The 14,068-nt window shown below is 48.8% G+C and overlaps 1 protein-coding gene across 19 annotated transcripts in view; it reads left to right on the top strand.

The window, feature by feature from the left end:
* Positions 1-538: 538 nt before the first annotated feature.
* The window catches only part of Sun1 (Sad1 and UNC84 domain containing 1), a 44,649-nt gene continuing 31,119 nt past the window's right edge, over positions 539-14,068 (top strand). For 10 of the 19 annotated variants that reach the window (XM_032887278.1, XM_032887281.1, XM_032887295.1 and 7 more), the window contains exons 1-2: positions 539-635; positions 13,883-13,979. In XM_032887278.1, the coding sequence (XP_032743169.1) occupies positions 569-635; positions 13,883-13,979 (164 nt within the window). In that variant the 5' untranslated portion in view covers positions 539-568. Of the gene's footprint in view, positions 636-1,357; positions 1,471-1,899; positions 1,977-9,173; positions 9,325-13,882; positions 13,980-14,068 lie in introns of those variants that run through there. The other 9 variants (XM_032887287.1, XM_032887284.1, XM_032887296.1 and 6 more) reach the window with 7 other exon arrangements.

The following is a 14,068-nucleotide window of genomic DNA, read 5'->3' as shown; positions in this document are numbered from 1 at the left end:
ATCTCTGCAAGTTCCAGGCCAGTCTGGTCTACTAGAGAGTTTTGAGGCAGTCAAGGTTATAGAATAAAACCCTGCCAATAAACAAAAGAAACGCGATTCAAGTTTTTGCAAAACTGCGCAAGTGAAAGAGGGCCTGGCAGATGGAGTCCCCAGGAGAAAAGGCTCTGGCTTCCAGCCCGCGGGGCAGGGCGTCGGGGGTTTCCTGCAAACGCTAAGCCAGGACAACAGAGGAGCGGATGTGCTTGGGAGCCCACTGCTCCTTCAGCAGGAGTCGGGTCTTCTGGGTCTACTGAAACCCTGTCTGGAACTCAACACCGGCGTCGCCACGCAGAATCCTAATGCTAACGCGACCTGAGAGGAGTCTCCTCGCTAGGCGCGGCCCCTCCTGTCCTAGCGCGCCCGCCCCGCCCACTGACGCCACACGTCCCGCCCTTTCCCCGCCCCTCACGGGCCGCGGCGGGAGAGCCGCCTTCCCATTGGTCTAGAGCTTCAGCAGACGCGCCTGGGATTGGCGGACGTTCGCGTCGCTCCCGCCTCCAATCCCGGAGCGGCGCGCGATTGGCTGTAGATGTGGAGAGTCTTCGTTCCCCGGCCTGGGCGGTGCGGACGAGGCCTGAGGCGGCGGCGCGAGGCAGGTGAGCCGTGGCAAACGGGCTGGGGAAACGAGTGGGCGGAGGTCGCCGCGGACTCACCGTGGGCACTGGGGACTGTCTCAGGGCCGGCCGGGATGTAGGTTGCAGGGACGGCCCGAAGTGGGAACCACTAACCGGCCACGACGCGCGTGACGCCCTTCGCGTTGCCAGGCCGCGCGTCCCGGTGCCCTGAGTCCAGTGCCCGGTGTACCCGGCCACTCTGGTCCCCCTTGCCTCGGACCCCTGCGTGTTAGGTTCCGGGGTCTCCTGCTACCCGTCGAGGCGCACCCACGCAGGCGCCATCCCGGGGGCGCACCCTCCCGGGGCGCAGGTGTTGTAGGTGCGGGGAAGGGCGCGGGCCGAGTAGTGAGTCCCTGGCCTGGACACCTTGCAACCAGGTTATCCCGAGCTAGTTGCCTTCACTCCCAGCCCGGCGCGCAGGACGGTACCAAGGCTGGCCCGCTGGAGCTTTATTGGATGCAGCCCGATGGCTGATGGCGAACTTTGCTGCTCCCCGTGGTGTAGTGTGAAGTGCAGTCCTGCGGTGTGCGCTTCGCGCCTCCTGAACAGATTACTAATTAGATTTTACCGGCCCTTCCATTGTACCTGTGTCAGATTTTAACTTGACTGTTCAAGCATCTTAGATCCCTCAAAGCTCTTTTCCTTTTTTTCTTTCTGGGTCCCAGCCTCATGTTCTTTTTCTTTCTGTCTTTTGTTTGTTTTAGGAGACCGGGTTCCTTGCATAGTTCTGACTGTCTCGCTGACCTCACAGAGATCTTGCCTCTGCTTCCTGAGTGCTGGGGTAAAAGGGTGTGTGGAACTAAGTTGGCAGCTTGAGGTAGTCTGGCCTCGAATTCACTATATAGTAATGACCTTGAGTTCCTAATCCTCTTGCCTCCATGTACCTAGCATTAGATCAAAGTGTGCACAACCCTGTGAGTCCGGTTCTGGCTACATGTTCTTGAACATTGTTGCAGTAACTTCTGGTTCTTCTGTCTTGTTTTCCTTGGTCAGGCTTGAACTCTTTGGTTTTTCGAGACGGGGTTTCTCTCTGTAGCCCTGGTGGTCCTGGAACTGCCAGAGATCCATCTGCCTCTACCTGCCAAGTGCTGGATTAAAGGCGTTCACCACCACCGCTGGGCTCGGGCTTGCACTTTCATAACGTGCAGGCTGTGGGTGATATGCTTGAGCCTTTGCTCCAATCACCTAAGGGTCTGCGAGGACTCTCCTGCCTTGTCTTGGTCTTTTGGTTTTTTGTTTTGACCAGGTCTTTTGTAACTCCAGCAGGCTCTTAGTTGAAATCCAGATGCTTGTGCTTCCAACTCCCCATTGCTGGGATCACAGGTGTGTACAACATGCCCTCACTTGAGAGTTGTGCCAGAGATTTGGAGAGATACTTTTTATTTCCCAAAGGTTGGCAGCCTCAGCTTATTTACCCTTTGTTTTTTCTGGGAGATGGCAGAAAGGGGATGAATGCACAAGGTAGCTAGCTGCTGTGTGTGTGTGTGTGTGTGTGTGTGTGTGTGTGTGTGTGTGTGTGTACGCGCATTTGGTGAAAATTGCTACTTTAAACTGTATACGGTGTTACATATCTATCACCTTTATCTAATTCCATTGGCTTTTCATCACCTTAAAGGTAAACCCAGACTCACCAAGCAGTCCCTCCCATTTTCCTCTTCCCTGTCCGTTAACTGCCACTCTGCTTACAGTCTGTGCAGTTGCCAGTTCTAGTTCTCTCATTTAAGGCTCATCCATGCTGTGTGGCATGCGTTCCTACTCTATGACTTCCTGTTGCTGAATCGTTTCCACTGTATGCACCTCTTAAGTATGTAAAAAAAACTTTTTATCACATTTTATTTATATGTGAATGTTTGCTGAGGTCAGGAGGACCATTTACTGGAGACACTTGTCTCTTTTACCTGTCCAAGTCCTGGGGGACTAAGCTCAGGTCATCAGGTGTGGTAGCAGACACTGAGCCTCCTCAAAGACCCTATTAAATCCTGTTTATGCACATCAGTGGACATTTGGATTGTTTCCACCTGCTGGATTATTTAACCAGGGCTGCTGGAGACATGGGAACAAGTTTCTGCTTGAACACCTCTGTGTGTGTGTGTTTGTGTGTGTGTGTGTGTGTGTGTGTGTGTGTGTGTGTGTATGTGTGTGTGTGTGAGAGTGGGGTGGGGGGAGAGGGAAGGATTGTGGAGGAGGCCCAAGGTTGATGTTGGGTGCCTATCTCAGTCATTCTCTACCTTTGTTCTTACCATTTGTTTTGGTTTGTTTTCTTCAAGACAGGGTCTCACTTTGTAGCCCAAGCTGTCCTGGTTCTGTAGACCAGGCTGGTCTCCCTGCCTATGCAAATACTGGCATTAAAGGCATGCAGCACTTGCTTCCTTAATTTTTGAAGCAGTGTCTCTCACTGGAACCCCATGCTCACAAATTTGGCATAAACTGATTGGCCAACAAGCTCCAGAGATCTTCCTGTCTCCTCCTCTCCAGTGCTAGGATTACAGTGCAGGCTGCTGTGCTCCGCTGTTCCTTTGGGTTCTAGGGATCAGACTCAGGTCTTAATGTGTGTGTTTCTAACGCTTTCCTGGCTAGGCCATGGCTCAGCCCCCAAGCACCTGTTACTAATTCTTGGAGTGTAGACCTAGGAGTAGAATTGTTGGGTCACATGGAAATTCTATGTTTAACTCTGTGTGGAGCATCCAGACTGCTTTTCTGCAAAGCGGCATGTTTTACACTCCCACCCACAATGTGGGAGACCGTCCACTTTGTCCACATCTGTCCTATTGCTTGTTTTCCTTCCGCTCACCCACCCACCCCATCTCAGTGAAGTGTATCTTTGACTTTGGTCTGCATTTCCCTGACCTCATTGGCCATCTGTATGTCTTTGGAGAGATGCCTTCCCAGCCCATGTGCACATGTGCATGTGTGTAGACCAGGCAACTCACAGTCCACTCGCCTCTGCCTCCCAAGTGCTGGGATTAAAAGTGTGATCCACCATGCTTATTTAGCCTTTCCCTGTTCTTTAGTTAGGTTGTCTTGATGATCTGTGAAAACTGTTTATACATTCCAGATACACATATATGACTTGCAAATACCATCCCACCTCTGTCTCCATCTCTCTTTGAGGTAGCACCTCACCTTAGACTGGTTTCAAAGTCATGGTCCTTCTGCCTCAGCCTCCAGTGCAACTGGTGTTTGCTACTATGCTTTGCTTTACCTGTGACTCCCTCCCTGTAATTATTATTCGTGTGTGGTATGTATGGGCTTGTGTGTGTATATGGAAGTTCTCTTTCACCTTCCATTGGTCCTGGGGATGAGCTCTGGGCATTAGACTTATGTTACAAGTGCTTTAACCATTGAGCCGTTTGCCAGCGGTGGCCATCTTTTTGATAGTGTTTGTTGTGCTGTTGTTTTGAGGCAAGTTGCCAATGTATAGCACTCTATAGACCAGGCTGCCTCAAACTTAAGAGACTTACCTGTCCCTGCCTCTTTGGCAGTTTTAATGTTTTCCTTAGGTGGATATCTTGCAAACCCTAGGTCATGAAGACTTGTCTTTTTATTCTTAAAAGTTTGATAGTTTTTGTGGTTGTGAGTTCATTGTGGGCTATGATGTCTGAGGGTCTGACTTCATTCTTTCCATGGTAACTCAACCATTCTAACAGCATTTGCAGAAAGAGACCTTCTTTCCTTGTCAGTTGGCCCCAGAAGGAAGGTTAACCTTTGACCTTGTACACCATTCTGTTGGAGTACGTCTGCTCATATGCCAAGACTGTATTGCAGTGGATTCCTCAGCTCAGCTCCTTTTTCCAGGCGTGTTTGTTCTCTGGAACCTTCTGCAGTTCTGTGTAAATGAGGAACGGCTTTTCCAGGTTTGCAGAAAGGGCTCTGGGATATTGACAAGGGTCACAGTACATCCCTTGGGCAGCATTGTTTGTCAGGATAGTGAGCCTTTCTGTTCTTGGACTTTTTATATTTCATTCAGTGCCCAGTTCTGCCCTTGGAAGGTTAAATTGATTCCCAAGGACTTCTTGCTCGTGTTGTGGAATGAATTCTTTTTTCTTTTTTTAAGGATTTATTTATTATATAAATAGTGATCTACCTGCATGTATGCCTGTGGGTCAGAAGAGGGCACCAGATCTCATTACATATGGTTGTGAGCCCCCATGTGGTTGCTGGGAATTGAACTCAGGACCTCTGGAAGAACAGTCAGTGCTCTTAACCTCTGAGCCATCTCCCCAGCCCATATGGAAGGAATTCTTAACTCCACTTAACCTTGTTTGTTGCTAGCATGTGGAAGCACAGCTGGCTTTGTGTGGTCGTGTACCCTGCCACTTTGCTGAATTTATTAGCTTTTGGCTATTCCATGAAACTCTGTCAGCTGAGAGTAAAGGTTGCCTTACTGCTACTGCCTTTCTGGTCTGTACGGCACGCTTTCTCCCCTTGTCTTGAATAATTGCTCTGGCTTAAACTTCAGGCATTGAGATCCACTGCTGCCTTGTCCTGTTCCTTCCTGCACTTAGGAGCATGAGGTCTTTTCGCCTTTAGGTGTGATGCTGCCTGTGGGCTGCATTCAGGAAGTTCCTTCCCAGACTAACCTGCTCAGGATGAACTTGTGCTCCTCCTGCTTCTACAGGATTACATGTGTACCGCCACACCTAGTTTATGCAATGCAGGGATAGAACCCAGCACCTGTGTATGAGAAGTGTACATTCTACGCCCTGAACCACACCCACACTAATTTTTTTGGCGAGGTGGAGTCAGTCAGCTTTGTACCTCAGTCTTGGAGTTTTACCTTCAGAGAGCTGGGAGTGCAGATGGGAGCCAACACACTTGGCTTATTGAGTACTCTGTTATGCACGACCATGTGTGGGGATTCTCTATACCTACTGCCATGCACACATGGTTTTACCTGAGGGTATCTCCAGCAGACTTCAGGTTCGACTTCCTCCAGACTCTTATTAGTTTCCTGGACACCCTCACTTCCGTGTTAAATGGGTGTCACTAGTTCTTGAGTCTTTAGAGTTCTTCAATGAAAACCAGGCACTGGGGTTGGGGATTTAGCTCAGTGGTAGAGCGCTTGCCTAGGAAGCGCAAGGCCCTGGGTTCGGTTCCCAGCTCCAAAAAAAAAGAAAAAAGAAAACCAGGCACTTTTGCTGTTCCAAAAGTTCTTTTCCTTTTGGCTCTTCCTTTCTGTTCCATGTGTATTAGCCTTTCCATGGAATCTGATGCCTGTGTTCAACACCTAATTTATTCCGTGTATGGGTGAATGTGCCATAAGACCTATTCGGAGAGAGGAGGGACAGCTTGCCCAGGTCAGCTCTCTCCTTGCCCCTGGGTTCCAGGGATCCAACTCAGGTCACTAGGCCACTGGCAAATACTTTTTGCCTACTGAGCCATCTTGCTGGCCTGTGTTCATCTGTCACAGGGATACGCTGACTGGAGCTTAGTAGGTGACCTGTTTTCAAAGACCACGGGGATTAAATGGAGTGTGCTTCACCTTTTTGGGTTTGTGACTCCAGTGCTCTCCCAAGTACTCTGCTCCTTTTAGGGTCACATCCCATAAGCCAGGCCACTCTGCATTTGTTCCCAGTAAACAGTGGCAGCAATTTAAAAGTTGGCCTCAGGACTCTTGCCCTCCCTTAACGTTCTCAAGTAAGGCAAGAGAGTCCCCAGGAGCTGGCAAGATGCCTCCCAGGGCACTGATCCCTCAGGCTGTTGCTTCTGGGTCCCTGGAGAAGGGAGTGCCTTGTTGTTCTGGTGAATGCTCAAGGGGCTGGTCCTGGATACTGGCTGAAGGGTTGCCATGCCACCTTCTTGATTGGAAACATGCACTTGTTTTCTCCTCCCTACTCTCCAAATTTGGAATGCACTGCCATTCTGGACCTCCTACCCTGCTAGATTTTCCGATGGTGAATCTGAGAATGAAACCAGTCCCTTCACAGGTGACAGATGAGCAGCTCTCACTGAGGTGCCGGGCTCTGATGGGTTCTGCTCATCAGGCAGTACAGTCTTCATGGTCAGGCAGGTGCGCCCCATCTTTTGGAGGTGTGGATTTTAGTCTGGAGACAAGATCTCTGACAGATGCCTCTTGACCTTTGCAGAATTAAACTGTAAGTCACCGACAGGTGGTGTGAAAGGGTTTCCTGGACCAGGGGTTTCCCAGCAGCAGAGAGGATTCCCTCAGGGCGGGTGTGGTTTCAGAGCGCCACTGTCTGCCTGCCCTGCTCCTCCTCCTCCTCCTCCTGCTGCTGCTGCTGCTGCTTTGTTCTTTTTTCTGTGTGGAGCATTGAACCCAGGTCCTCATAGGCTTGCTTGCTTAGTCCTGTCACTGAGCTGTATGCCCTGGTTGTGGTCTTTTTTATTTTATTATTGTTGTTTAAGTCATTTTTGGGCTAGGGTCTTATTAAGTTGGGCTGGCTAAGTGTTCTGTAGACAGGCAGATCTATAGATTGTCTCAGCCTTTCAAGTAGCTGGCATTACAGACCTATCCCACCATACCGGGTTATAGCACTGATGTTTTTTATTTATCTGTTGTTCGTTTATTGGTTTTTTCAGACAGAGTCTCCTTATATAACCCTATCTCGGCCAGAACTGTCTGTGTAGACCAAGCATACCTGGAACTCTGAGGTCCACTTGCCTCTGCCTTCTGGGGGCTGGGATTATAGGTGTACACCACCATGCCTGACGTTATTTTTTTTAAAGGCAAGTCTGACTTTGTAACCTAGGCTGCCCTCTAATTCTCTGCTCCTTCCTCAGCCTTCCTAATGCTTAGTTACAAGTATGTCCTATCAAACCTGGTCTAAGGTAGGTGGGGTGTGTGTGTGTGTAATACTGATTTTTTTTTCCCAATAAATAATGGCAGAATTATTTATTTTTGAGGCGGGAATGACCTTGCTCTGTAGCCATGCTGACTTGAAACTTGAAGTCCTCTTGTACTCTATGCCCAGCAAAAACTTGGTTTTTACAAGAGGTTACTCTGGGTTAGTCACAGCCATAGAGCACTTTCATAGCATACAAAATCTCCTGGGTCTCATCTCTAGTATTACAGGAAAGGCCAAAGAAACAATTTTTAAGTATTTTTCTTGACAGTGAGCATAGCCATTGAGCCTGCTGGATAGCACCTGGTTAATGTGGAGCACTGAGTCCTAGGTGATGGTGAATCAGTGAGGTGGAGGCGGAACATGCATGTACATGATGTGTGTGTGCTGTGTCTGTATGTGGTTGTGCCACCCTGGTTCTTCTAGAAGGTTGCATAGGCAGGGATCAAGTGAAGCGTCTGTCTGGAAGGGCTAGGGGGCACCCACTACCAGTCATGGTGTGATGAGGGTTCCCAGCTCCACTGAGGGATGAGACCTGTGACAGATGGTGCTTCCTAGGAAACTAAGGAGAACCTGGCATCTTGTACTCCCCACCCCCTTAGATTGTAGTGTAGGGTACACAGTCAGAACCGAGCCTCCAGGGTTTGATCTCAAATGGTAGGGAAAGTGGTTTTAAGACATGCTGTGGTCCTTCCTGGAGCAGGTCATCATGATTTCTAGCTAAAGCTGTGGTATGGCTCGCTGGATGTACTTTATTGACCGTGCCAGGAAGGGCCAGCCGTCTTTCACCTTCCCAAAGACAGAAGGAGGTGCTGCCCTCAGTTTTTAAGTTTGCCTTTCAGGGTGTCTCTTGAGACCCAGTTCTCTGTTGTTTTTCACATAGAGTTTCCTCACTGTGGATGCAGATCTTGTGCAGCCAGCATCCACAGGCCCAACCCAGATAACTGTCCCCTGCTGTGGCTCGCAGCAGGGACCAGTAGAAAGATTGTGCTTGTTTTATTTCAGAGCTGCAGTTCTGTTCTGTCTCTTAGGTTTGTGTTGTTTGCACGAAGCTACATTTAATGTAGTCCTGAAATCTTCCTGGTCTGTTTTCTGTTCTGCTGTGAAGAAAGTACAGATATGTTAGGTAGATGGCAGAGATTCAGGGTAAAAGGACTGAAACTCATTTTTGATGAAAGCATTCACAGATAGAACCTGGCTTTACATTTTCATCCTCAGTGTATGTGGATCCTGCAAGGGGAGAGGTGGTGAGAAATCAGTGTGCTAAAGGCTCCTGCTGAGACATGTCTGCTCAAAAACATTTCCGGGGCTGGAGGCAGCGGGCGGTTGTGCATGAGTAGAGCATTTTACCTAGCACGTAGAAGGCCCTCATGTAGACAACTTGGAAGGCAGAGCTCCTGTGTCTGCCTGCTTTGTCTGGAGCCCGGGCTCTACTCCTGTTCTCTGTGGGCCAGGGTGCTACCCTAGTACCCCAGAGCCTATGCTCAGCTCCTGCCTTTGCCCAGCAGCAAGCTGACTTCAGATCCTTGTTTTAGGAAGGAACATGGTCTGAAAAAGGTTCGTTTCAGTGGTAACACTGGTTTAGGCAGCCAGAAAAGCTGGAGGAGTGACAGGACCTCTGTTGACCAACAGATTCTTTTCAGGGTTTTCTGATGCTGTTGAAAACAGTCACGTTTCTTCACTTACGGTTTTGTTACCCTTCTGCCTATGGATGCAGATCATTTCCAGTTGGTCCCAGAGGCCAAGACCGCACAGAACAGCCTCTTCAGGGTGTGGCCAGGAGGCTCACTCTGGTGAGCAGATGAGAGGGGCCTAGGGAATGGAACAGTGTGAAGACACCAGGAGGAACAGCAGATTACCTTTGGCCTGTAGGTGATGACATGAGCTTATGAGGGTTCAGGTGTATCTGAGCCATCCGTGATAATCAGTAGACTTTAGTCTTCTGTTCCAGACAAGGCTGAATTAATCTTCCAACTCGGATTGTTGACCTAGGAGGAAACAAATCTTATATTTATTTTTAAACCTTCATAATAATTTATTGTTTCTCTGTGTATGAGAGAGAGACACCCAGAGGGAAGACTGATGGCGTTTGTGTGTGTGTGTGTGTGTGTGTGTGTGTGTGTGTGTGTGTGTGTGTGTGTGTGTGTTTGTTTGAATTCAGATTATTAGGCCGGACTCCAAGCACCTTGACCGGTTGAGCCATCTTAGTGGCACCTCCCACCCCCATAGCTGTGAACCTCACACATTCTCTGTTTTAACTTACAGCATAGTTTATATTCCTACAAAGTAATTGCAGCTGACATCGAAGTGTGTGTCTGTCAGGACACACGTGTACTTATCCATTCTGTCTTCTCTGATTTGGTTTTATGAGATCATCTTACTCTCTTGACATAGCTCAGGCTACTTCGAATTCACTGTTTGCCTGCCTCAGCGTCCTGAATAGCATTGACTGCAGGTGTGTGCCAAAGAGTAAAATAAATTTAATGGTAACTGTTGTCCTGTAGTTCAGATCCGCAGTGAGCGTGAAGGAGTGGGCTGCTCTCCTGTTCGTACTGCTGCTCTTTGCGGGGGAGAGAGAGAGAGAGAGAGAGGGAGAGATGTGTGTGTCCGTGTATGTGAGCCTGTGTGTGCAGTCATGTTTTCTGGGCTATGGTGTGATTGGCTGGATCATCAGTAGACACTGAACTGGTGAGTTTGGGCCCAAGGCAGATGGTGAGGGTTCTGTGTCCTCACTTAGCATATTGGGAAACAGGGAGAGTGGTGATCTGCACACAGCTTTGTGTTTAGTAGGCTCCTCTGGAGAAAGCGGTACCAGAGCTCTAGATTGAAGAGACATCAGGTTTAATGAGGCTCAGGGTCTGTCCGTGCCTGATGTCATCGGATCGGTTATTGCTTCATCCCTGTTCTGTCCCAGACCTAGCTGCCTGGACCAGCATGTCTTCACGCTGGTACTCTGTGTGGCATCACCCTTGCATCTCACTTCATCACACACTTTGTCAGAGCCCACTACTCTCAGCCGCAGGTCTCCTGGCCACCTTCGTTCCTCCTGCAGATGTGTGCTCACAGGAAGTTAGGCTCCCTTAGATGGTGGCATGGTTGTCCCCCTGACTGTGGCAGTAGGATGAGCTGTGCAGTGGCAAGGTTGTGCAGTGGCTATATGGGCTTCTGTCCTGGAGTTTCCATGGCTGAGAGCAGAGCATGCCAAGGTATTCCTCCCCATGGAAATGCATACATAGTCTCTTACATGTCCCTGCTCCCCAGCTTCGGGAATCAAATCTTGGCCGTGTGAGACTTTGTTGTCCCACGTAGGTGGTATGAGAGGTATGACAGGGCCAAGTCTCTCTGCTCTTACCCCAGCGATCCCTCTGCCTTCTGATGCTCATCAGGACTTGCAGGCATTAGCCATTGCGTTTTGGCCTTGCTCTGCATGTCCTGGGGGTTGAGCCAGGCCAAAAATACCCCAGTGGACTAGGGAAAGCTTGGTAGATGTCAATGGTGTCTTTGGGCTCAGGCTTGATCGTGCCAAACAGTGCGTTTGCCAGAAGACTAGACAGTGAGAAGTCCCTCTGGGGAGTGAGGGTAGGAGTTTGATTTTGATGGTAAGAGGATGATGGGATGAAGAGAAGTAGCACAACACGTGTCCTCAAGAAATTATAGGAATGTGAACTGATGCTGTCACTCAGCATAGAATGTTCCAGGCCATTATTACATTCTGCCAGGGTGGGGCCCTACTGTGTCGGGGGTGGGGAGCAGTGTGCTTGAGGCCTTGGAGGCCAGCCAGGAGGTTGGAGCCAGTGAGGTGTGGTCAGGTTCTGTCCCTTGACGTTCTCCTTTGGGTCTGTTCAAGAGTTGCTATGTACAAAGAGGGGGATGGAGCAGCTAAGCAGGTATGAGGAATTCTGTGGGTTCAGCAATTAGTTACTATTAGTTACTGTTATCTGTAGAAGGTTGTTCACATGTCCCCTCACCTGCCAGGGGTGTGGCTGGCAGACTGAAGTGTTTTCTCACAGGCGTGTCACGAAGTTCTGAGACCTGCTGGGTATGATGACAGATCCCTTCTGCCCCCTGAGACTTCATTTCTAAAAGACCAAAAGAGAATCAGTGCTGCAGTAAACAGCAGTAGCAGCAGTGTGTGGCACACTGGACCGCAGCCCAGGCTGGCCTAGAATTCCCAAGTCACTTGCCTGTGTCCCCCAGATGTTGGGATTACTGATAGCCATGTGCCGCCATAGGGATACGATACAGCTATGGTAGCCTTTATGAGTGTTTTCTTTTTAGGGGAATATTTGGGCTATTTTAAGGAAAAGAGTGGTAGGACTGGAGTGATGGATGAGTCAGTGGGTAAGATTACTTCCTGCTTTTGCAGAGGACCCAGGTTTATTTCCCAACACCCACAGCCATCTCTAAGTATAGTTCCAGGGAATACAACACCCTCTTTTGGCTCCTGCGAGAACCAGTCATGCATGTACATGGTGCATATGTGTATATGTAGGCAAAAAACTCGTTCACATAAAAAATTTAAATCCTTAAAAGACAAAATGATATATTGAAAGTGCTTTCAGCCAGGAAGTGGTGGCGCACACCCTTTATCCTAGCATTCTGAGTTTCAGGCCAGCCTGGTCTACATAGAACAGCTAAGGCTATATAAAGAGAAACTCTTGCCTTGAAAACAAAATCAAAAGCAAAACTTTTGATGTGGCTTATAAGTGCCATTTATGTGCAGTTTTGTTGTTGTTCAGGAAAGTGTTTTCCATTTTATTTTCTCTTCTATTAACTTAATTTAACTCCTTTACTTAAAACAAGATTGCCCTTTGTAGCTCAGCCAGCTTCAAATTGGCAGTGTTCCTCTTTACCTGCGGGGCTCTGGTAGTGAACCACCATCCCTGGCCGCCTCGGTTCTGTCTGTCTGGTTCTTTGGGTTTGGTTCTGTGGGTCCTTTTTAAAGGGGATAGTGGGAGAGTCTTAACTATGTAAACCAGGCTGGCCCGGACCTCACAGCACTCATCCTACCTCAGAATGCCAGCCACCCCTGTGATTCCCTAGGTTTTCAATGGGCCATGATTGACGTTACTGTGAGGAACTGTTTTATTTTGCTTATCAGTTCTGGGTGGAACCTGGGGCCTTAGGAATAGTAGGTGTGCAGTCTCAAGCACAGCCCTACTGAGTTGCATCCCATCTTTATGAGGACTTTAATACATTCCATGTAAACTGTAGTTGGCCTAGGAGGGAAGATATAGAGGTCTCCAACTCCTCATTGTTCTTCCTTACTTTGCTGCTGTGTTTTCTCCTTTGGTTCTGAGGTGCCCGTGCAAACCTCAGCTTTGCAGCAAAGTATGTCAGTGCTGACCATGGGATAAAAATTAGTCTTTTTATTAATGTCACTCCTTAGGCAAGAAGAAGAGAGCATGTGACCCCTTCAAGAAATGGAAAGTCACAGGCTCTGGCCTAAAGGACCCCCAGCACTCAGGAAGCAGGGGATCTTTGTGAGTTTGAGCCCATTCTGGTCTACCTAGTGAGTTCTAGGATTACATAAGAGACCTCAAAACCAAACAAAAGAGAGGGAAAGGTGGAAGGACGAGAGAAAGAAAGGAAGAAAACTGTTGTAGCCTGGTGTGGTGGCTCACACCTTTCATCCTAGCACTCTAGAGGCAGAGACAGGCATATCCCCGTGAATTTAAGGTCAGCTTGGTCTACAAACTGAGTTCTAGGACAGCAGGCTACACGGAGAAACACCACCTCCTCCCCCACACCGGAAAAAAAAAGCCACATTTAAAAAAGGCTTTTTGGAGTCACTGTTAGTTTTTCTTAGAAAGTGCCCAGTTTATATAAGCGTTACCAAGATTTCTCTTGGTACTTTTTATTTCTAGTGAGGGTCTTGCTATGTAGTCCATGCTGGCTTCAAATTCATGGTAATTCTTCTGCTTCAGCCTCTCTGGTGTTGGGATTAGTATCGTGCCTAGCTTGCTTGTAATCTTTTGGTTTTGCTTGGGGATGGGGGGTGGGCTAGTATATGAGAGAGAGAGAGAGAGAGAGAGAAAGAGAGAGAGAGAGAGAGAGAGAGAGAGAGAGAGAGAGAGAGAGAGAGTGTGTACACAATTATGGAGGTCAGAGGAAAATGTCAAGTGCTGCTGTTTGCTTGGCTGACTCTGTACTCCTGGGGATTCTCCTATCTTAACCTCCCATCCGAACACTAGGATTACAGATGGACTAGTGTGTCTGCTTTATGGGTTCTGGGATCCACCCTGGCATGCACAAGCCTGTGTGGTCAGCTTTGTTTATGTTCATGTTTTGGAGCAAACAGATGACAGAACTTTTGATTAGGTACTAAGAAAAACTATGTCTTTTGTTACAATCAAAATGGGACTGCCAGCCCTGTGTCTGAACTTGTTAACCCTCTAACGCCTGGTCCTCTTCTGTCTTTTGCAGCATGGTCTGAGCCGGTGAACATGGACTTTTCTCGGCTGCACACATACACCCCACCCCAGTGTGTGCCAGAGAACACTGGCTATACCTACGCACTCAGGTGAGTGAGTGCTCTGGTGGGGGGGGGTAGCGCACACGGCCTCAGGGCGCACAGTCACATAGCACTGAGCTCTCCACAGCTTATAAATG

The sequence above is a fragment of the Rattus rattus genome, chromosome 16 (genome assembly GCF_011064425.1).
Source record: "Rattus rattus isolate New Zealand chromosome 16, Rrattus_CSIRO_v1, whole genome shotgun sequence".
Taxonomy (NCBI): Eukaryota; Metazoa; Chordata; class Mammalia; order Rodentia; family Muridae; genus Rattus; species Rattus rattus.
This window is presented reverse-complemented; position numbering and strand designations above follow the sequence as displayed.